Raw genomic sequence first — 23,376 nt, 5'->3', positions numbered from 1 at the left:
ACCAGTCCCATCTTAAAGGTCAAGTGGAGGCTCATGTACGTGCCCACGGTCGTGGCACCACTCTGCCCTTGCCAGGCAGAGGACCCCCCCAGGAGGCATGACTAGGGGAGAGGCCTAGTCCCGGGACCTCGCTGCCACACAGCCCCGTGGCTTGCTCCTTCGAGCTCCCAAATCGTTCACAGTGTGAACTGCAGACCCCAAATGGTGTGCTTACCCCCAGGGCCAAAGCCCGTGCCTACCCACACCGGGATCTGTGGCAAACAAGATGCCCCTGGCCAGGCCCAGGACACGAGGAGCCCTCAGCGTGGGCAAGAGAATCCAACCCCCTGGGTTCTCTGGCCTCTCAGCGGAGGTGCTGCAGTCCAGACTGTGCCCAGGGCCCCCATTCCCGGATGTGAGGAGGACTGGGGCAGCAGGGGGTCTAACAGGCCTTGACTGTATGGCTTAGGCTCAGGGGACAGGGACAAAGGCTCCAGCCTGCCCACTGTCAGCTCCTTGTTCCCCTGCCTCCCTGCAGACCTCCCTGCTTGGTTCCCACCAGGAACCCCCAATCCCCTCCTGGACCTTCTCAGCCTGGGAGTCCCTGACCAACCACTGAGACTGGAGAATGTCCCTCTGGGCTTTCCATCGAGCTCAGCTCGGCAGCCCACAGAGCTGAGTACCTTGATGAATATTTACTACAAAGAAAGCCAGCAGCCTGTAATGGACTCCCAGGGTGTAATTAACACACTAGTTTATTTCATAACGTAAGCCACCCAAAGTTTGCTGGAAATTTATTTTATTATTAAGAAGTCACATGATACAAAAGAATGAGAATATTCAAAGGGCACTTGGTAAAATACTGCTTTGTCCTAAAGGGCAGGCAGAAAAGGTCACGGCACACAAGGGATGCTCAGATAACAGAGGAGCGACTGAAGAGTGAAAACAAGTCATGTGTGCCCGCGCCCACCCCCGCCAGCCGCCAGCCCAGCAGACAGATAAGCATTCACCTGGGTCTAAACATCGAGTGGGAGGAAAGAACCAGAGGGCTGGGCGCCAGGCGGGCTGGGCCACTCCGGTCCAGTGACTCCGGGAAGGGGGATGAGATGGCCTCTGGGTGGGAAATTCCAAAAGGCTGCGGACGCCCATTTATTATAACTGACATCAGAGTCCCTGCTGCCGGAGGCAAGCCCACCTCGGAGCATCTGAGCCGGCAGGCCAGTCTGCGTTTCCTGTGCCAGAGCTCTCCACAGGGAGGGAGGGCAAAGCAGAGCCCAGTGCTCAGCGGGGCTGGGCCTGTGGAAAGTCTCAGAAGTGCCGGGAGGGCCGTGGACCCACCGTGGAGGCGCAGAGGGGCTGGGTCGGCTCTCCTCTACCCCCTCTGGCTCTTCTGGGAGAAGCCAGGAGGGTGAAGCAGGGGGCAAAGCTACGCCCAACCCACATCCAGCCTCCTTACAATGTCCCTGGAAAGAGGAGACCAGCTCAAGCGGGACGTCCCCATGCATAGGCCACCCCCGGGGTTGGGTGGATGGACACCTCGGCGCCATCTTGAGGGAGAGCAGGCAGCTCTGAGGTGGGTGGGGGCCTCCTCCTCAAGCTACCCTGGAGCTCCCAGGCTTCGTGGAACTGGAGCAGATGAAAAAAAAGAGCAAACACAGGACATCCACCTCTCGGCACTGTGTTGTCCCCAAAGACTGGCAAAAAGGCACTTCCTTCCGTCACAATGTGTCCTGATCACAAGGCATGAGTGAAGGGCACAGAGGGCTCCCGAGCCAGGCCCTGCCTGGCTCCCTCCAGTCCCAGCCAGCCAGAGCCAGTCACCCTGTCTGCCTGCCTCTCTGCCGCCCGGCGGAGCCTTCCCCGGACATGCAGCGTGGGTGGAATGCGGCCGAGGAATGCGGGGATGTGGTCACCAGCGTCCAGGGAAAGGACCAAAGACCCACACTGGACCTACAGGTCCCAAATCCTATTCGGTGGCCCCCTGCCGTCAGCGCTGCCCCCGAGGACCGCAGAGCAGGGGACACTGTCCATCCTGAGAGGGGCACAAGGGCAAGTCCCTGGCTGGCAGGAGGCAGGCAGAGCCTCCTCGGATGGTCCTGAGACAGCCCTGGGGCGGAGTCCAGCGGAAGGGCAGGCGGGACCCTGCGGGGGTCCCCCCGCCAGCTGTGCGGGCCTCGGACCCTCACAGGCACAAGCCACTCCTTCCCTCCCGAGGGAGCCCCCCTGCCCCACACCAGAGCCGCAGCCCGGTCCTGCCCCTCTGGGAGACGAATGCTGGGCCAGGTCCAGGGGCAGCCTCCCCCTGTGCCCTCCCCCTGCCCGGGGCACGGCCCTCAGCCCTGCTCCAGGCTGTCGCTGGGCTGCACCACGGTGTAGCTCCCCTGGCTGGTGGACAGCTGCCGGCTGAAGAAGGACGTGGTGCGCTTTGGCTTCACCCGCTTGATCTGCTGACCTGTCACGGGAGAAGGAGGACCGCGCTGAGGGAAGGCTTCCCGGGGGGGCGGCGGTCTAGGACCCCAGAGGCGCCGGGGGCTGGCTCCTGCCAGAGCCCGATCAGACGGAGCCCCCGCTCATTGCAGCCGCGAGCCATCGGAGCCAGGGACCCTAGCTCGTCCAGCCGTGGGGCCGGCCTCCCGAATCACAGGCAAACCCAGGTTTGCACACGATGCCGGGCCAGCCACGCTGTCCCAGGGGCTTCTGCTCAAACTGGTTCAAGAACAGACCAAAGAAATACTACACCTGCTAGCCACACTAAGGAAGACTACAATAGTAGAAAATGGTTATGTTACAGAAAAATTGTTTGCTTTTCCTGATTATAAAAATGACATGCTTGGGGTGCCTGGGCGGCTCTTTCAGCTAAGCATCTAGCATCTGACTTCAGCTCTGGTCATGATCTCAGGGTCCTGGGACTGAACCCCCTCCCCCTGCTCATGCCTTCTCTCTCACCCAGGCGCCCCTGGAAATAAATTTTAGAAATAAAAATTAAAAAAAGATTTTAGAAATCAAATATTAAAAAAAAAAAAAAAAGAAAATCTTTAAAAATAGATAATTAGCAGGGGATGCGTGGGTGGCTCAGTGGGTTAAGCCTCTGCCTTCGGCTCAGGTCATGATCCTGGGGTCCTGGGATCGAACCCCACATCGGGCTCTCTGCTCAGTGGGGAGCCTTCTTCCTTTCCTCTCTCTCTGCCTGCCTCTCTGCCTACTTGTGATTGCTGTCTGTCAAATAAATAAAAATCTTTAAAAAAAAAAAAAACCAGGGGCACCTGAGTGGCTAAGTGGGTTGGGCCTCTGCCTTCGGCTCAGGTCATGATCTCAGGGTCCTAGGATCCAGTCCCGCATTGGGCTCTGTGCTCAGCAGGGAGCCTGCTTCCTCCTCTCTCTCTCTCTCTCTCTCTGCCTGCCTCTCTGCCTACTTGTGATCTCTCTCTGTCAAATAAATAAGTAAAATCTTTAAAATAAAATAAAATTTATTTCCACACCCAACATGGGGCTCAAACACAGCTCCGATGTGAAGAGTCCCATGCGCTACTGACTGGGTCAGCCAGGAGCCCCTACATCTTGCTCCTTAAATCCAGGTCTTAGTTACTGCATTTAAAACCTCCTTGGGGGCAGGTGCCTCACGGTGGCTCAGTGGGTTAGAGCCTCTGCTTTCCGCTCAGGTCATGATCCTGGGGTCCTGGGATCAAGACCCATATCAGGCTCTCTGCTCAGTGGGAAGCCTGCTTCCTCCTCTCTCTCTGCCTGCCTCTCTGCCTGCTTGTGATCTCTGTCAAATAAATAAATAAAATCTTTAAAAAAATAAAAATTAAAAAAAAAACCTCCTTGGGGCACCTCGATGGCTCAGTTGTTAGGCATCTGCCTTTGGCTCAGGTCATGGTTCCAGGGTCCTGGGATCGAGCCCCGCATCGGGCTCCCTGCTCCATGAGAAGCCTGTTCTCCCTCTCCCCCTGCTTGTGTTCTCTCTCTTGCTGTGTCTTTCTCTGTCAAGTAAATAAATAAAATCTTAAAACAAAAAAATAAAAGCTTCTTATTTTGGAATAATTCTGGATTTATCAAGAAGGCCCAGAGATGAGAAAATGAAGCGTTCCTAGATGCCCTCCTCCGGCTTCTCCCGGTGCTGGCTGGCTCCCTCCGTTACCGCCACATGTTTGCCAAAATTAAAAAATGAACCGCGCTGCCACACAGTTGACTGGACGACAACCTTCCGGATGTCACCAGTTCTTCCACAAATGTGTCTGCTCCCGGGCACGGTCTGAGACACCGCCCGTGTACTCGCGGCCCTGACTCCACCGGACGTGGCCCCGCTGCTTCTGTACCCACACCTCAAATAACGGACGTCGGGAGTTTCCAGTGTGTCCTGTTCGGACACAGCCGTGGGGAACACATCTGTGGACACGGCAGGGACCAGGACAGAAAAGGACCTCCCCTGCTGGAGACCCAGAGCTCACGAGACACGACCCTCCCCTGGCTTTGCCCCCTCCCCCCAATTAGGTCCCTGCCAGCTGGACCCCCAGTGCGCAGTCCCCGGGGCTCCCCGCAGCGTGTGCACATGCTCACCTTCCTCCACGTAGTCGATGGTGGAGAGATGCTGGAGGCGGCTGCTCACCACGCTGCCCTGCCTGCGCAGAGGGGGGCGCTGAGTGGGGGGCGGCGGGGAGCCCGTGGCCGAGGGGGCGCCGGACACGTTCTCCGGGGGGGCGACGGGCTCTGAAGACTGGTTCAGCTCAATGCAGTACTCGATGAGGCTGCTCATCAGCTCGGCCTGGGGAGAGAGGGGCCACCTGAGGTCTCCCTGAGACCCAGCCTTTCCATACTCTGTGGAGCGAGACAGACCCCCCCCCTTCTGCTGGGGGGTGGGGGGGGGCAGAGACGAAACTACCACACTTACACCAGAAAGGCAGGGGAAGGGGGCAGTCGGGTGCCTGTGGGCCGGGGGACAGGGCAGTCCTGATGGATGTCAGTCCTGGGGGAGGAGCAGGGGTCCCCGTCTCAGCTCTGGGAGGCGGGGCAGGTGAGAAAGAGCTTCCCAGGCAGAAGGCCCAGACCGGGAAGGCCAAGCGCCCCAGGCTGCTGCCGTCGTGCCGGAGGGGGAAGAGAGCTCAGCGGGAACCGGAGGGTGAGGACGGGAGGCAGCGGGCCCAGACGGGGCTTGCTGGGCTGTAGGAACGGAGGAGACTTGGCTGAGAGAAGAACCTGCAGGCTTAGGAGGCAGGGGGTGGTCCGAGCACGGGGTGCGGGCGGGTGGCTCCCTCCGGCCCCTTCCTCAACCACGCTACCTTCTCAACAAACCTGACATGTAACACTTGTTGCCAGAAAAGGGGAGGTGACCGGGTGTCAGTGAGCACGGTCTGGACACCACGTGATGGGGACCCCAGGGGTCGGACGGATCCAGAGACAGAAAGCTGTCAGCGGTGGCGTCCCTGAGTTACCGAGCACCCACCCCGTGCTGGTGCGGCGACAGGCCGTGGGGTACGGCAGTGACCGAGGCGGATCCGTACCCCCAAGAAAGGGACCCCCAGGAGTAGCAGGGTCAGCGGCCAGGGGGATGGCCCCACGGGGACAGAGAAGTGGCTGGTTCCTGCCCCCCGTCCAGTGTAGCCCAAGGCCTCCCTGAAGGAACACAACCCAGCCAGCACCCGCCTTTTGTCACCGAGAGACCCCACACGCAGAGTGGGCAGTGGGCTGGAGAACAGGAGGGCAGCCAGCGGGGACAGAGGCCCAGGGCTGTAAGCCAAAGAGGGAGCCCTCTAAGGCCCCTGGGACAAAGCCTCAATCACAGCACGGCGGTCCCCGAGGTGCAGGGAGCCCGCCATTGAAACTACACCACGTGTGACAAAATTAATATCCATCCGAGATAAAGCTTGGCAAACCAGGAACAGAAGGGAACTTCCTCGACCTGATGACAGTGTCTCTGAAAAACCTGCAGCCAATATACTAACTTAGAGCAAGAATTAATGTAATTCCCTCTGAGGTCAGGAGCACATCCAGATGTCTGCCCACACCCGCTCCGCACGGTATTACAAGTCCAAGAGAAAGCAATCAGGCCAGACAGACACAGGCACACAGACTAGAAGGTCAGAACATGGCTGTCCCTGTTCACTGATGCAGAGAAAACTCCAAAGAATCTGCAGCAAAACTGTCAGAACCAGTGAGTGAGTTTAACAAAGTGGCAGGATGTATCAGTATGTAGGTAACAAAAGTTGCATGTCTACCTATCACAATGAACAACTGAAAATTGAAATGAAGTCACAGTGTTCCTCCCTTCCTCTTCTTCCTGTTGTCTAGCATGCATATGTGATGGCTGGAGTTGAAGCAGCTATCCTGGACCATGAGGTGAATTTTTTTTTTTTTTTAAGATTTTATTTATTTGATAGAGAGAGACAGCCAGAGAGGGAACACAAACAGGGGTGGGGGGGAGAGGGAGAAGCAGGCTTGCCCCAGAACTGGGATCCAACATGGGTTCAATCCCATGACCCTGGGATCATATGACCTGAGCTGAAAGCAGACTCTCCAACCACTGAGCCACCCATGCACCCCCATGAGGTGAATTTAAGAGTAAGAGAATATGCATTGCAGGCAGTAAGATTAAAGGACTCTGAGTTCCCAATAACAGATCTGGACTAGACCGCCTACCCATAATGTTATGTTAGAGAAGAATACAGTTTTATGTCACTAAAAACATATAAATAAAAATAAATTTTCAAAAGTGCCATCTAGGGGCACCTGGGTGGCTCAGTGGGTTAAAGCCTCTGCCTTCGGCTCAGGTCATGATTCCAGGGTCCTGGGATCGAGCCCCACATCGGGCTCTCTGCTCAGCAGGGAGCCTGCTTCCCTTCCTCTCTCTCTGCCTGCCTCTCCGCCTACTTGTGATCTCTCTCTGTCAAATAAATAAATAAAATCTTAAAAAAAATAAAAATAAAAAAAAATAAAATAAAAAGTGCCATCTATTGTAGCACGACAAAGAGAAAGAAAGCAAAGCAATACTTAGGGGTAAGTAAAATACAAGACATGAAGACATTCAGTATCTGTATGCTGACAACTCTAAAATGTTAATGAAAAAAATCAAAGACAAATGGAGACACACAAATCAATGGCCTAGAAGACTTACGATGTCAACTGTCTCCAAATTAATCTACAGATTCAATGTAATCTTAATCTAAATCCTGGGAGGCTTTTTCGGGGAAGGGTAGAAATCAAGACGTTTATCCTAAAATTTAAATGGAAATGCAAAGGAATGAGAATAGTCAAAAATTTGAAATTTGAAAAAAAACAAAGTTCAAGTTTCAAGACTTACTATGAAGTTTCAGTGATCAATGCAGTAATATTAGTGAAAAATAAACACAGAGATCAAGGGCACAGAACAGATAGTCCAGAAACAGACCCACACACCTTAGCCAACTGAACTGCAACAGAGACACAAGGGCGATTCAATGAAGAGAGGGTAGTCTTTTCAACAAGTAACACTGGAACAGAAAGGAAAAAGAGAGAGAATCTTGAGCTACATATCACGCTTCACATAGAAAAGCAACTTGAAATGGACCACAGACTTAAAATTATAAAACACCTAGTTTCTGAAATTTTATTAAGAATTATGGGGGCATCAGTTAAGCATCTGCCTTCAGCTCAGGTCATGATCTCCAGTTCCTGGGATCGAGCCCCATGTCAGGCTTCTTGCTCAGTAAGGAGTTTGCTTTTCTCTCTCTGCCTCTGCCCCCCCCCCAACTGCTTGTGTGCCACATGCACACACACGTGCTCGCTCTCAAATAAATAAAATCTTTTTATTTATTAAGTATTAATAGTATAAATTAATATTAATATTTGTTAACATTTGTAATATTACTATATTATTATTATTAATTTAGAAGATCTTTTTATCTTATTAAAAAGATTTTACTCATTATTAGAGAGACAAAGTGAGCGCATGAGGGAACACAAGCAAGGGGAGAGGGAGAGGGAGAAGCAGGCTCCCCACTGAGCAGGGAGCCCAATGCAGGGCTTAATCCCAGGACCCCAGGATCACGACCTGAGCTGAAGGCAGACACAACCAACTGAGCCACCCACATGCCCCCCATTTTTTTTTTTTAAAGATTTTTATTTATTTATTTGACAGAGAGAGATCACAAGTAGACAGAGAGGCAGGCAGAGAGAGAGAGGAAGGGAAGCAGGCTCCCCGCCAAGCAGAGAGCCCGATGCGGGACTCGATCCCAGGACCCTGAGATCATGACCTGAGCCGAAGGCAGCGGCTTAATCCACTGAGCCACCCAGGCACCCCCCAAATCTTTTTTTTTAAGATTTTATTTATTTATGTGACAGAGCTCGAGAGAGCAAGAGCACAAGCAGGGGGAGCAGCAGAGGCAGAGGGAGAAGCAGACTCCCTACCGAGCAGGGAGCCGGATGCAGGACTGGACCCCAGGACCCAGGGATCACAACCTGAGCCAAAAGCAGACGAGTAACCAACTGAGGCACCCAGCCTCCCATAAATTAAAAAAAAAAAAAAAAAAAAGAATTCAAAAACTTCTAGAAGAAAGCACAGAGTATCTTTGTGACTTGGGGTTAGGCAAAGGCTTCCGAGGAAGCCAAAAGCACAAGAGAAAAAAAAACGAGAAAAAAAAAACAACAACTGATAAAATGGAATCCATCAAAATTAAAAACATCTCTTCAAAAAAATTAAGAAAATGAAAAGTCAAATTGCAGACTGAAAGATTTGCAAAATGTATCTGATAAAGGATGCCAGATACAGAATGAACGCGCTCCCAACTCGGAAAGAAAAGAACCCAGTGAAAACATGGCCCGGTGCCCTGAGCAGACGCTCTGCCGGAGATGATGTCTGGACAGTGAATGAGCATAAGGAAAGGTGCTCGACATCATGGGTCACGAGGACAAGGGCATGGAAGTGGCAGTGGCAGGTCACCCTCTGGCATCTGTGGGACTGGCAGACAAGACTGGCACAGACCACGTGGTGGGCAAGGGTGCGGAGTGCCTGGAGCTCCCGGGTTGGTGGGGGTGTGGTGGAAATGCCAACTAAGGCCATGCAGACACTGGAGAGTGACACAAGTAACCCCAATAAAAAACTGACAAAAGGTGTGAACAGACACGTTGTGGCTGGGTAGATATTAGCAAATCCGCTGTTCTCCGCCCGACTGTGCCGTCACACAGGCATGTTAATGCATCAGAACAGACTCTTAACATGGCTGTAAATTACACCTCAATGAAACGGACTGAAAAATAAAGGACAAAAACATAAGGAGATGGCACGACTCTCCTTCCAGAGCGGCTACAACGGGCCAGGCTGGGGAGCGGACGGGGCAGGGCGCTCACATCCGCACGACTGCTGGGGACAGCTGGCCATGTCCACCCCAGCGAGCACGTACTGACCTTCTGGCCTGGCCCTTCCGCTCCCCAGTGTCCACCCGCGGACGCGCACCCAGGACACATGTGACCATGATCGTGGCAGCACTGCTGGCAATGGTCCCACACCGGAAACCCAAGTGTCCCTCAGTGATGGGATGTGAGAGTGGTGAATTTGGATGCTGGTGCACCAGAGAGCAGCTCGAAAGGTCGAGCCGCTACTGCCTGCGGTGAGGTCGGAGCAGAATGGAGCAGACAGAAGGGATCGCATTGCGGCTAGAACCTGCTGCTAGAAAGTTCAAACCAGGTGGAACGACTCAAGAGTGGAATAAGGCTGTTTCAGGATGGGGTGTCCCTTGGCGGGGAGGCCTGGGAGGGGGCTCAAGAGGTTTCTGGGGTCCTGGTTCTATTTTGCAACCTGAAAGGTATTACATGGGTTTATTTCGGGAAAACCTGATTTGGGAGACTTAGGATTTGGCCACTTGTCTCTATGTATAATTCAATAAAACATTTACTTTAAAAAAAGGATTGGGATGCCTGGGTGGCTCAGTGGGTTAGGCCTCTGCCTTCTTGTGATTTCTCTCTCTGTCAAATAAATAAATAAATCTTTAAAAAAAAAAAGGGGGGGGGATCTAGGGCACCTGGGCGGCTTGGTTAATTGTCTGCCTTTGACTCAGGTCATGATCTCAGGGTCCTGGGATCGAGCCCCGCATCGGGCTCCCTGCTCAGTGGGGAGCCTGCTTCTCCCTCTCCCTTTCCACTCTGCTCATTCCTTCTCTCTCTCAAATAAATAAATTAAATGTTAAAAATAAAAATAAAAAAGAAGTCTAGCCTAGTGATGTAGAAGTTGTGGAGTCATCAGCAGAAAGGTGGGCCCAGCCGAGGATCGGAGCTGTGAGAGGAAGAGCGGGAAGAGCTCAGGGACGCTAGGGCAGTGGGTCACAGGAGCCATGCGAGGGGACAGGAGGGTCCAAGAGCTCATGGTCAAGCTTGAGCTCTTGACCTCTCTGAGGTCAAGGGGATGGAGGACAGAGGCGTGTGCACTCTGGCAAAGCAGGGGCCGCTGGGCTTGCGGCTGGGAGGGGCAGGGGTGAGGACTGGCTGCAGAGAGGTGCCGAGGGGGAGGGGAGGGTCCAGAGACCCCAGATGGCGGCTGGGGCGGAGGTGTGTTTTCAGGGACAGGCGTCCCGACCCATGTCAGTGCCAAGACGAAAGGACGAAGTGTGGGAGGGAGGCCTGTGCCATGACCGGGGCTGGGAGCAGGAGGGGCGGGGGCGAGGGCTAGGTGAGCGGACTGAGACACAGGCACGGTGGGGCGTTTGCCCTGCCATGCCCGCTCCTCCTCCGAGAGCACCCAACTCCCGGGGGGACTTGAGGATAGGGAGCCAGTGCAGGCTGGTCACAAAGCACCGGGAAGCTTCTGACTCTCAATGGTGGCCCCAGCTCAGCGGATGTCAGCTCCCAGGGTCTCCAGGCCCTCAGCAGCCGGCTCACCCTCTGTGGGCCAGCCTGGAGCCTCCAACAGTCTGGGGCGCCCTGAGCCCCGGCCACCCCACCCCTACCCGTGCAGGCGACACCCACTACCTGCTTGGAGTAGATCTTGAGCAGCTTGTTGACAGGTGTGCCCTCGTTGTCCCCATCGAACTCCAGCCACAGGACAGACTCCTCCTCCTCGGGGGACGTGTGGTCCCAGGAAAGCTCCTGGAAGCGCAGGCCCAGCAGGACGTGCTGCCCAGAGGGAGACGCAGGGCTTGGCTTCAACTGAGCAGAGTCCCCTCCTCTCCCCTTCCTACTCAGGGGCCACCAGGAGGGGACGACCTGCCAGGCTATTTACCTCCGAGGCTGACTCTAAATTCCTATGAGTTTCTCGAGGTGCCCCTGCTCTCGTCAGACCCTCACAGGGTAGGGGGGGCTGCGGTCTGGGTAGGCCTAACCCGCAGCACTTCTCATTTGTGGGCCAAGACCAAGCCCGGGGACAGCTGGGAGGGTCAAGTGCAGGAAGATGTGGGTGGGAGGGGCGACCTTTTCCAGAAGACCAGCTGGGTAGCATCTCAGCAGGAGGCGAAGCTGGGCTCTGGGCCCAGCACCAGTATAGGGAGGTGCTGGGGTCCCATTCCGGAGACAAGGAGCAGTCACCCCACACCTTCCTGCTGGTTTAGAGAGACTCCTGCCCGAGTGCAAAGAAATCACCCCATGGGGTGGGATGCTGACATGACCTATGCAGGGAACCTAGAGACAGCCTGTGCCAAACACGGAGGGTGGGGGGGGGGCGGGGTGAAGCGGGACTCAGGAGAGCTTCTGGTCCTGAGGCTTTTCTGGAAAACGCAAACTAGTCTCCAGCCACTGGTCCAACAGAGTGGCCAGACCATGCCGGACTCCCTCCGCTCAGAGTTTTAATCCCAGCTGCAGCCTCCTCCTGCCCGCTTGCCAGAGAGGCTGATCTACAGCAGACCCCCAGGAAGCTCCTGGATGCCCCCGAAAGCCCCAGGGACGTCGGAGGACAGGAGGCCGGACCAGCCATCCAGTCTGCCTCCAGGCCAACCATGAGCCCAGGGGAACCGCGAAGGCCTGGGTAAGGGCCCCATTCCCTCTCCAGGGAGGCCCCCTGCCCCCCAACCCAGCTCCCACCCTGGGTGAGCTAGAGGTACCTTCTCCCTGCTGTCAATGACGTGCACACCCTCCAGGCTGATGGCCACGTCCACTGGTTTCCGCCCGCCCCGGTGCAGAAAGCCCTGGGCCGGCTTGTCAACCTCACCGTGGAAGAAGGCACACCTGGGGAGGGAACCGCTGTTAGCCTGTCACCTCAGGCACCAGGAAAAGACGGTCCAGGGTCTGGGCTCTGCTGCCATGGTGCTCTGGCCAGGCCCTGTCCCGGGCACATGAGACGTTTAAGCTGTTTTGGTAACTGAAGTTTCCGTGAAAACAGAGTGGGGCGGGAGGGAGGCTTCCTGGAGGTGGCGGCATCGGTGCTGGTCATGCAGGACAGAAAGGTGTGAATGGGCAGGGGAGGAACTGCGGGGCACAGGGGAGGGTGCGCACCACAGACAGAGGGAAGAGCGTGAATCTGGGCGTGGGGTAGCCAGTTATGTCCAGGGAACGGCCAGGAGCCCCAGGACTCGGGCTGAGGCTGCAAGAGGCGGCCAGGCCATGGCAGGGTGGGGAGAGCCCTGCAGCCCACTGTCAGGCCAAGACCCTTCAGCAGGAGTGGGGTCCGGCTGCACCTGTGTGGGGGGCCCCACCCCAGGAGGCCTTGGGGCTTGACACTGGGAAGGGTACGGTGTAGGGCCCTGACATGCCATGTCACCGAGCCGCCGCCCTCTCCCCGGTCCTGTCACGGCCTTCAACCTCCCCTGGCTGCCTGGCCCGTTGCCCCCTTGCGCCAGGCTCAGCCAGAGCCCTCGCCGAGTCCCACTGTCTGACTGCCTGCACCCCTGCCTGCACCCCTGCACCGAGGCGGGCCTGGACACAAGCACGTGCCGCCTCTGATTCCCATGAAGAGTCTCACTCCTGCAAGACCTCGACAAGGTCCGCAAACGGCCGAGATGCCGACTTCACAGATCACTGAACTGACCCAGAGCAGCCGCTTGCCTACCCTCGCCTACCCACGGTCACCCGCTACTGCTGTCTGCACACACGCATTTCACCCACTATAAAAACGAAAGACCTTCTCTCCCACTCCAGCCACAAACGCTGGATCTCTTGCCTCCATTCCATGGCGCTGACCCCTGAAGGCGCTGGTCACACTTGCTGTCTCCGGTCTGTTCTCACTCTTCCTCCACCCCCTGCTACCCCGTGATGCTGGAGCCAAGGTCCACTATCGGCCGCACAGGGGATGTTGAACTTGACAGGGAAGCAGCAGCACGGGACGCCTGGTCACTTCTTCCTGCCCTGCATTCCCCCTCGGCCTGGCTTGTAGAGACCCGCCTCCAGACCTAGAGACCAGCCTCGCTGGCCTGGGGCCTCCTTGCGCCTGGTCCACACCCACCTCCTCGGCCAAATCCTGGGGCTCCGGGCTTAAACCACCCAGATGCTGATACCCACCAATTATGACCCGACTCTAGACTCAGAAACCTACACGTCCGCTCAGAATGGCCACCGAGTATGTAGCGAGTATCTCCAGATTGACACATCCACAACCAAACCCGTGACCTTCCCCAGCCTGCGCCCTGGCCCAGGACACCTCAGCTGGCGACGCCATCCCCCAGTTGCACAGACCAGACCCCCTGAAGTCCCATCTCCCTGTCTTCATTCGTTCCACCACACGTCTGTCCAGCAAATTCTGCCTACTCTGCCCGCAGCGTTTCCGGCACCTGACCATGTCTCCCGAGCGGAGCACTATCACGCTCTCCTCACTGGTCACCCGGCTGTGGACCCTGCCATCCTGCAGTCTGTTCCTACCTCTGCTGCCGTCTCCTATCCCACCGGAACGTCAGCCTCACCAGGCACGGGCCAGGCCTCTCTGCTACCAAGTTGCTGGTAGCGCCGAAAAGGCCACCAGTAGGTACACGAGAGCCACCGAGCCACTGTGGACAGCGTGAGGGCAGAACTGGCTCAACAGAAGGTCAGCAGGTCTGCCCACACCGCGGCTGTGGCAGGTGGAGGCAGAGGACCCGTCTGGGGGCCTGGCCTGTGACGGGAGGACAGGTCTAGCTTGGTACTCGCGGGGCCCAAGGTGCTGGCGTGAAGACACACCTCACGTGACAACAGAGCTTGGCTGGCGCAGGGACAGGCACCCTGGTAGGCTGTGTTGGCCAAGGCCAAGAGAGAGTGCTGGGCTGTCAGGGGAAGGGGACAGCCCAGGGCTGCAGTGGCCCGTGACGAGGACAGTCAGGGAGTCGCTCACCCGTAAAAGGGCAGCTCGTGGCTCTTGAGGAGGTAGGCGCGGTAGTGGGGGCTCAGGGAGGCCCCATGCTCGCCGTCACTGCCGGCCGCTTCCTTTACTTGGCAGTAGGCACTCAGCAGTCCCTGCTCGCCTGTGCCCGCCTTGGCCCCTCGGCCCCGGAGGGCAGCAAAGAGCCCGTGGCCCCGCTTGCAGAGGTGGGCGGGGAGGAAGGAGTCCAGCTTCTCCCTGCAGAGGAAGGAAGATGGGGGCCCGGCATGAGGAGGGGCTCCGGGGCTGAGGGCCTCAGGGTGTGGCCTGCTCCTGGGCAAGGGCAAGCGAGGCCCCAGATCAGGACGGCCCCGGACCAGCACCGCGGGCCCAGCAAGCACGCCTGGAGGGTGACTGGCCTAAAGGGCAGGCCAGGAGACCAAGAGGGGAGCTGCAGCCAGCCCCCCTGCTCAGACAGCCCGTGGCTGGAGGGTTTCAGCACAGTGCCCCACCACTGAGTCAGGAAGGTTTAGATTTCTGAGTTAGTGGAACTTTGACAAAGAAGAAAACGTGAGGCAAGTGATCTACAGCTTTCCACGTACTTCCTGCCAAACACGGATATATTAAAAACAAAAGCAAAGCCCACCACCAACCCACAATCTGTCAGCACAGGCTGGAGAAGGAAAAGAGGTTTCCAGTAACGCAACCGTAAAGCAGGCAGCTCAGGATAACCGCGCGGCTCCCAGGCAGGTGGTGCGGGTGGTGTGCTGGCCGCGAGGCTGACAGCCGGAGCTCTGTCTTGGAGCAGCGAGCACCTTCTCGGAGGTTCTCCATGGATCAAATAAGGATGCTAACCGCTACTTGCATGGAAGGGCACTGGCCTGAACCTGGCACCGAGTGTCGCGGAGGATGCCATTCTCACCTCGGAGGGGAGGTGGCTCTGCTATGCCTTCTGGACGACCAAACGCCCCAGGCCACCGGCAAATGCGGCCGGGCCGGAGGGAGGGCTGAGGTAGGGCGGTGTGAGGAGGGGTGTCTAGGGGGCCATCACCCTTCTCGGAGCTCCCAGGGGCACTTTTGTTGCTTGTGCCCCCACATCCCTTCTTCCAGCAACAACTCTTGCCTGTCATCTAGAAACCTGGCCTTTCCCACTCCCACCTATGGGTCTGTGCAGGCTCAGGGCCCGCCCATCACCACTCTGGCCACGGTGTCCCCTTTGGGTGGACCTGAGGCTCAGCCAGGGGAAGGGGATGTTGGAGTGAGTCTGAGGAGTCTGGTGTGTGAGGGGAGAGACCTCTCCCGCCAATACGGAACTGCTGCGGCTCCCTGGCCTGCCTGAGCGCGAGCCGGCCCTAAGCGCATGGGCTGTGCCACGGGACCAAGGACAGGTATCTGGGGACCCAACCGGAGCCCACTACACCTGGACCACCTCTGGACCTTTCCGTTACTCAGGTCAACAAAGTCCCTCAAATAGACACATGTTGGGCTGCGCCGGCCATCAGGGGCAACAGCAGCAGACACACCCCGGGGCTGGACTTCCTCTGGCCACCAGCCCCTGCCGGGGAGCCCTCAGGCTCAGTGAGCAGGGTGGTCCATGTGGGGCCCCGGCTGCCAGTCCCCCGGCACAGGGCCCTGTCTCTGCACATCACCTCCCCCAACACTGTTCCCTGCAGTGCTGGGGTGGGGGGAGCCTAGGAGCAGGCTGTGCTGAAGTTCCTCTCCACTGGGCTTATCTGTGACCCTCAGGATCATGGTTCACGGAGATCTGAGAACGGCCTGGTCTGCTCCCAGGGCATCGTCAATTCACACAGTGAGGAGCGGGGCTGAGGGAGGGGGAAGCGCAGAGCCCGCGTGCTGGTGTCTGAGGAATGGAGCCTCCTCCCTGGAGTTTGGGACAAAGCTGGCAAAGAGGCTCAGAGAGGTGGGGTGACTTGCCCAAGGCCACACAGTGTCAGGGCCAGCCCTAGGGCTGAGGTCTCCTGACTCCAGATCTTGGAAGATTGCGTGGAAGTAGGGTTCCAGGGCAGCCCTCCCCGCCGCAGGCCCCTGCCTCGGGTCACACCGGCCCTCACCTCAGGGCGCAGGCTGTGGGCTGGCCCGGCTGGTAGGGCCCGAGCTGCACGCGGCACACCAGGGCGCCCAGGGCCTCACAGTCCTCCACGTCGCACGGGTACCGTGCGGCCAGCACGTTGCCTTTGGCCTCCTCATAGAGCAGCCGCAGGACCTCCTCATCGTGGATCTGTGGGCCGGGGGGGTGGGGAAGGGCCGCTCAGCTGGGCCGCCGCACCCGTGTCCAGGGGCCTAGGGACACAGGACCCCGGAGATGGGTGGTCCCACCCGGGGCTCACGGTCTCACCTGGAGCTCCCGCCGCTTTGGGAAAAACACGTTCCTTCGGAACTGCAGGGAAGGCTCATCTGAGGAGAGAGGCTGGGGGTCACTGCCTGGCCCCCCGGTCCGGCCCAGCCCTCTCCCCGCACAGGTCCAGTGCCGCCTTCCTGCACCACAACTGCCAGAACCTGAGGGCCGTCCCGAGAGTGGGACACCTGGTTTATCTTGACGTCACCCCACGCCACCCTCTCCTGCCTTCCCCCCAAGGAACCCATAAAAGCTGGTAACTGAGGCCCGGGGGGCCCGAGGGGCTGCCCTCCCCCCGCCCCTGGCAGAGCCTGGGCTTCCCCATTCCCCGGGCCCGATCTCTGGCTTTGAGGAGCCTCGGGTCCCCGGAGCAGCTATGGTTGCCCGGAGAGGCCCAGGCGGGCCCAGCACTAACCCGCAGCCACGTCGTCGTCGGGCGCGTCAGTGAAGCGCAGCAGCAACTCGGGCCACTGGCGGCCGAGCTTGTAGGGCCGGTGCCGGGGCTTCAGCTGCACCTCTGCGGGAGAGAGAGGAAGCGGCTCGTCTGAGCCTCTGGGCGGGACAACGGCCACCCAAGGACACAGCAACGTGGTGGTGGCAGTCGTGGTCGGTGGCTTTAAGATTTATTTATCTATCATTTGAGCAACAGAGAGAGGGGGAAAGAGCATGTGTGCACACATGCAGGGGGTGGGGTGGGGTCAGAGGGAAAGAGAGAATCTCAAGCAGATTGCACCCCCACCCTGACTTGCCACTGAGTACGGAGCCTGATGCGGGGCTCGATCTCACGACCTGAGCTGAAACCAAATGTGGGTCACTCAACTGACTAAACCCCCTGCCCCTGTGCCCCTGTCATGGCCAGCATTAACTGAGCAGATAGAAGCTTCCAGAAGGACTTCAAGTAGATGACGTGCATCTGCCCTGTGGTAACACTATCCTCATTTCATGCGTAGGGAGAAATGAGGCTCAGAGAGGTTAAGTTACTTGCCGAAGTCACACCAGGGAGAGAGGGTCAGGCTCCAGGCAGCGCCAGCCTCTGACCATTCCCTCTGGCACCAAGGGTCGGCTGGAGCACAGAGGCTATGGCTGACAACGGCCACCCGAGGACAGGGATGGAGGTGCAGATGAACCCCCCGGGGCCATTAGGAAGCAGAACACAAAGCTGGTGACCAAGGCCCGAGGGGCCACCCTCCCCTGCCCCTGGCAGAGCCTGGGCCTCCCCCTCAGCAGGCCCCATGTCCAGCATCTCCCCCCGGAGCCCCAGCGTCCATTCCACGCCATCCAGCTCCCCAGCCCATCTTCTCACTCCCTCTCCCACTCTGCTCCTGCTATATAGGCCTCCCTTCAGTCACTGAACCTTCCCAGCTCGTCGGTGCCTCAGGGCCTTTGCACTTCCTGTTCCTCCTGCCTCAGACTCTCTTCGCCCTAGACCCGTATGTGGCTGGCTGACTTAGGTCTTGGTTCCAGTGTCTCCTTCTCCAGACCCTTTACCAAGGCAGCCCCCCGTCACCTTCCACGCCAACTGCACACTGATTTGGTTACTTTTACGGTATTTACCACTATCTGATGTCACCCCCTGTCACTGCCCCACTAGCCAGTGAATCCTCAGGTCACTTCAACAAGAGTGGCTCTGTCCCATTCACTGCTGTACCCCTGGCCCGCCACAGGCCCTCACGGAGGTGGGCAGAATGGCCAAGTGCACCACTCACGCCCAGCCCCTTGACTGGGCAGCCAGCTGGCCCAAGACTCAACAGTAATGAGAAAGGGCTTTCATCTCCTGTGCCAGTGACCATGGCCTTTGAGAAGCAGAGGTCATTTCTAAGCAATCAGTGATGAATGAGCATGGCTTCCGGAGGTCAAGGAGCAGGGAATGGCAACATCTATGCCATCACCTGGTTTCCCCTGCCTTCCGACCTCGCTTCTGACCCCTAGCTCCCCTCTTGACCTCCCAGCAGAGGGCAGAGGGTCCAGTGCCTTATCCCACCAGCTTAAAGCCAAGAGTCCCCCTCTCTGTTCTTTGGACTTCCATCTGGTCCCTGATGTTAACCCGAAACAGGAACCACAACCCCCACACGGGCCTCGCTCCTGCCCGCAGCCTCTCCCACCCAGCCCTGCCATCAGCTTCCTCACACCCCTCTCTCTGTTTCTCCCATTCACACTCCCCGGTGGCTCCTCAACCCCCCATCCAACGTGGATCCTTGACCACACCCATGTGTCCCCATCTCTGCCTCACCCCTCCCCAGAGGGGGCACTGGCCCTGCAACCCCAGCAGCAGCGTCCTCTCCCCTCCAGGAGAGGCTCCCTCTGCAACCCCACCGACCCGGTCACTCAGCAGGGCCGCCGTGGGCTCTCTGCCTGGACGGTCCCAGGACACCAGAGCTGGACGGCACAGAGACCATCCAAGGACAGGTGGAAAACTGAAACCCAAAGAGGGACAGTGCCCACCCAAGCCCCCAAGAGTCAGCAGCTAAACCAGGACCTGAGCTCCTGCACCAGACTTTAGACTGCGAGGACCCTGACCCTGAGAGCGGGACGCCTTTAGTCCTGCTCCCAGTGTCCCCAGCGCTTAGAGTGCCAGCCAGCGCAGTGGTGTGTGTGTGTGTGTGTCTGTGTGGTTCTACACATACTTGTGAAGTGAACAGCGTACTTGACCAGCTGGGACCCCTGAAGACACTAAGGAGGGGAGTGGAGCCGGGACAACGGTGCCCTTCCTTCTGCCCACAGCCCGTCCAGCAGCTCAGAGGACTCCCAGGATCACAGCACGACACCGGCCCCGTGGTGTCCGATGGGGCCTTCCCATCTGGAGACTTTCACCCAAATGAAACTGATGGTCCCTGGAACCGGTTCCATACAGAGCGACAAAGGCACTGAGAAGGACAAACTTCCTGAACATCCAGCTTGCAGTGCGGCTCCAGCCAACAGCGCCCTGCCCCTGCCCTAGAGCCCCGGGCCATCTGCCACTGCTTACCCCACTGAGTCAGGGGTAGCCAAGGGTTCCAAGGGACCTGAGTCAGCGCTGAAATGGCCCTTCGGCCCTCCTGAAACCCAGCCTGGGAACCAAGTAGGCGCTGACTTCATGCCGGAGCCTCTAACCACTCTCGTCCCCAACAGGGCGGTGGCACAGAGTGACCCTGCCGGCCACACAGGCAGCCCATTCATGTTCTTGCGGGGTGGGGGGGAGCAGGAATGCGATGAGGGAGTGGGGGTGGAGGAAGCAGGAGGAGCAGACAAGAGGCCCAGCTGCGGGGACAGGGAGCCTGAGGCAGCACAGGGGCGAGCCACCCCCGGCTTCCCAAAGATACAAACCAAGGGGCCCACCGTTTGGGCCAAGACCCGGAGGCTGAGAAAGGGGCAGCTGAGCTGAGTGGGGAACGGATGGAGAAGACGTGTCAGCAGGAAGAGGGGGGGTCAGAGCAGCAGCTGTACAGGAAGCTTCCATGGTGGGGGGGGCACGGACAGGATGGAGACACATGGGAGGGGCATTCCCTCCCCAACTAGGCTGGGACAGATCCTCCCTGTAGGGCAGAGGCACAAATCCCATCGGTCTCAAGAAAGAAGTCACCGCTCGGGGCCCTGAGGGACCCGTCACCCGCTTCTTGCCCCTGTTCTCTACAAGAAAGGAGAGTATCTCAGCTCCGCAGACATGCCCGGCCCTGGCGCCTCTTGAGGCATCCTCTCCTCTGACCCCCTTCCTGTGTGAACCAGCAGGCTGAAGGCCCTATGCGGAGGCCCCAGGGACCTCCCCTTCCCCCACTCCTGCCCCCCCCCCGCCCCCGCCTTGGGATTTCAGCCTGAAAGGCCAGGACACAGGTGGTCCTGGGGAAGCCAAGCAGGGCTGCAGGAAAGCCGGGTTCTTGCCTGTCCTGCCCTCCCCACCTGCGAGGCTGGCTGCTTCCTGGGCCAGGTCCCACCTTCCTCCCTGCCCTCAAGCAGGATTCAGTTCAAAGAGGCTGGCTGCGGGGGGCCAACCAGGCTGCCACTCTGATCTGAGTCCTACTACTCCCGGAACCCATCACTCCACACCGCACCTTCTTCATCTGCAGCACAGACCGGGGCCATGAGGGTAAGGAGGGATTTCACTCAAGAAATGCCCACTCGGGCTGCAGCACAGACCACGTGCTCCATGAACATGGATCTCTTCCCTCCCTCCCTGTCCCCTAATCCTGTTCCCCCGATGCCCCAGGCTCCAGCACCACGGAGGCTGAGGGCCAGGATTGACCCTTCCTTGGCCACCAGCAGAGAGAAAGAAGAGGGGTCGCAGAAGAGCCAGGTGTCCTCTCAGGGCTCCGGGCCCTAAAAGTGGGGGCTAGCTGTAGGTCCCACCTAGGTCTCACCTTCTCCTGATGCACAGCAGCCGGAGGTTTCGGAAGCGGCCCCCTCCCCAGCCCCTGGTCACTGCCCTTCTGACCCTCCAGCCTGGGCTTCTCACAGCCAAGCCTTACCCAGCAGAGGGGACACAAGCCAGAGTGCGAAGACGTCCAGGGCGATGTCCGGGAGCTGCAGGACCTCACGGACAGCCCGGTGCAGCTCGTGGGCACTGAGCGAGGGCAGGTTGTCCACGGCCAGGGGCAGCACTGTGTCATCCGCCAGGTACACCAGCACGTCAGCTGCTGCAACGGAGGCTAGGTGGGGTCAGCTGGGTCTGCTCCCTAGGCATGGAACCCCTCTACCCCTCACTGGGGCTGGAGGCCTCTCCCTGCACCTTGGGGTGACCAAGGCTACACCCAGAGGCAGAGCCCCAGCAGCCCCAAAGGACCCTGTGAAGAGTGCTGTTAAGACTTACTCGAGACCCTCAAACCACCCAGAAATCCTGCAACTCTGGCCCAGGAACCAACCTAGCCCCACCCTAACTCCCAAAGGCTGGCCACTGCATTCCCACACACTCTCCTGGCAGCCCCAAGGACTCTGCTGGGCTTCTTCCTTGACAGAGAACATTCCACAGGTGGGGACTGAGGCAGAGACAGGCAGAACCCATCCTGAGTTTATAGGAGTTGGCATATCAGGCTGGGAAGCAGGAGAGCTGCCAACCCACTGTTATGCTTAGGCGAGTGGCTGTCTCTCTCTAGCCCAGCCTAAGACGGAATTGAGGATTCCTAAGGCTGCCCCGGGGTAAAGCAATTTCCAGGGCTCAGCTTCCATACGATTCTTCATGCCTCAGGACTCAATAACATAGTCTTTTAGGACTGTCTAAAGAGGCCAGGAGAGGGGCACCTGGGTGGCTCAGTGGGTTGAGCCTCTGCCTTCGGCTCAGGTCATGATCTCGGGGTCCTAGGATCGAGCCCCGCGTCGGGCTCTCTGCTCAGTGAGAAGCCTGCTTCCCCCCACTCACCCCATCTGCTGCTGCTGCTCTGCCTACTTGTGATCTCTGTCAAATAAATACATAAAATCTTAAAAAAAAAAAAAAAAAAAAAAAGAGGCCAGGAGAAATACAGTCTAAAAAGCTGGGTTTTACTTGGGACAGCCCATAGCATTCTTATTCGGAAGCTGGTGCCTAAGGGAGACCCTTGAAAGAGCAGCCAGATTCAAATTCCCCATCCCTGGAGTTGAGGGACTGTGGGAGAGATGGAGCTTGGAGGCCTGTACACTTGGGTCCCAGTCCTAGCCTGGGCCCTGGCTAGCAGGCTGACTTCAACAATGTCAATTGTCTCATCTGTAAAGCAGGGCGAACACCCCTCTCTCAAAGCATGGCTGTGGGTCAAATGCGGGTGAAGCCTATGAAAGGCAAAGGCGTAGTTTATCATTGACACAAGTGAAAGCGTATTTCGGATTTCCAGTCTGTTCTGCCATACCCGCTACTTTCTTGACGGACCATAAAATCATCTCCAGGAGGCTGTGATTCAGACTCACTTTTCAGGTAGGGACAACTGAGGCAGGACAGGCTCCAGGACCTAGTGACTTAATAATCTCTCTAGGGCCCAATTTCCTTCCTTATAAAATGAAAATAATGACCCCTGCTTTCAAACCGCTTTTTGCGAGAAAGAAATCAAAGAACCTGAACGCATCCCTTTCCATTCATGAGATTTTGTTTGAATTTCACAGCTCGGCAAGACTTGCTCCTTTTACAAATGAGAAACGGGAATTTCAAGAACAGAACCCACCTTGGCCAACAGCCTAGTGACAAAGCCCGGCGGCAGCTCTGTCTTCTATCACTTCTCCACACCTCCATAGACCTTATTTGTTAATGAATACATAAAATTCTCTCTAATGAAAGAGATGACAAGCCAGGGCCACTTCCCCAGGGCTGGGGCCTCAGCTCCATACAGATAGGAGGGGATGGGGACAGGGACCCACCTCGGGTTCCCACGGAGGACACGCTGCTACGATGGGACCGCTCAGCGGGGCCCGGCTGCCCAGCATTGCCTTCTGTCCCGTCCATCTGCAGAGAGAAAGAGAAAGAACGGTTACTGGGGGGTCCAGGGATTGAGGGTTGGGGAGCTCCTCAAGCTCCCACTGAAGAAGGGCGGAGTCCCGGCTGATCTGCGAAAGTGAACAGCATTAGCTAGAGGCACCGGTGGGCAGAGCAGTGGATCTTCAGCCCCCTCGAGGTCGAGGCTGGTGGGAAGGGTCAGGGCACTGATGGTCAGGAGCGGGGTCGAAGCTCGGCCGGCCGGGATGCCAGCTCAGGGCACGGAGCCCTTCCTCCCATCCGGGGCGGGAACCCGCGCAGGGCGCCGCCGTAAACTCACCTCGCGGGGAGTCAGTGCCCGCCGCTTCAGCCCACGCTCCGGGTCTGAGCCCGACCCCCAGCTCTGGCTCCCGCCCTGAAGTGCGCGAGGACTCCGGGACCCGCTCAGGAACCAGCTCCCGGGACTGCGACGCGGAAGCTGGGGCGGAGGAAGCGTGACGCGCACGGCCCCGCCTCCCAATCCGCAGGAGCCAATGGGAG

The 23,376-nt window shown here is 58.0% G+C and overlaps 1 protein-coding gene across 4 annotated transcripts; it reads right to left on the bottom strand.

Annotated features, from left to right (window-relative positions):
* Positions 1–761: 761 nt before the first annotated feature.
* FRMD8 (FERM domain containing 8) lies at positions 762–23,359 on the bottom strand. 4 transcript variants are annotated; one of them, XM_059147043.1, is made up of 11 exons: positions 23,177–23,354; positions 22,782–22,866; positions 20,933–21,112; positions 16,909–17,010; positions 16,494–16,552; positions 16,210–16,376; positions 14,171–14,395; positions 11,976–12,099; positions 10,912–11,055; positions 4,537–4,741; positions 762–2,431 (listed from the first exon to the last, which is right to left on the bottom strand). In XM_059147043.1, exons 2-11 carry the CDS (start codon positions 22,864–22,866, stop codon positions 2,313–2,315), a joined length of 1,410 nt encoding a protein of 469 aa, XP_059003026.1. In that variant the 5' UTR covers positions 23,177–23,354; the 3' UTR covers positions 762–2,312. The 4 variants fall into 4 exon arrangements, with proteins under 4 accessions (XP_059003026.1, XP_059003040.1, XP_059003031.1 ...); XM_059147057.1 differs by having other exon boundaries at positions 20,933–21,097; positions 23,177–23,352; XM_059147048.1 differs by having other exon boundaries at positions 20,933–21,100; positions 23,177–23,349.
* Positions 23,360–23,376: the final 17 nt, after the last annotated feature.

The sequence above is a fragment of the Mustela lutreola genome, chromosome 1, assembly GCF_030435805.1.
Source record: "Mustela lutreola isolate mMusLut2 chromosome 1, mMusLut2.pri, whole genome shotgun sequence".
NCBI classification, from domain to species: domain Eukaryota; kingdom Metazoa; phylum Chordata; class Mammalia; order Carnivora; family Mustelidae; genus Mustela; species Mustela lutreola.
The sequence above is the reverse complement of the archived record's forward strand: the minus strand, read 5'-3'. Positions and strand labels throughout refer to the sequence as shown.

Excerpts from the sequence above, each read along its gene's own strand:
- FRMD8 (XM_059147043.1), bottom strand. The coding sequence starts at position 22,866 with ATGGACGGGACAGAAGGCAATGCTGGGCAGCCGGGCCCCGCTGAGCGG. Across the intron at positions 16,377-16,493 it reads CAAAGCGGCGGGAGCTCCAG|ATCCACGATGAGGAGGTCCT; the intron begins GTGAGACCGTGA and ends CCCGGCCCACAG. Across the intron at positions 14,396-16,209 it reads CCCACAGCCTGCGCCCTGAG|GGAGAAGCTGGACTCCTTCC; the intron begins GTGAGGGCCGGT and ends CTTCCTCTGCAG.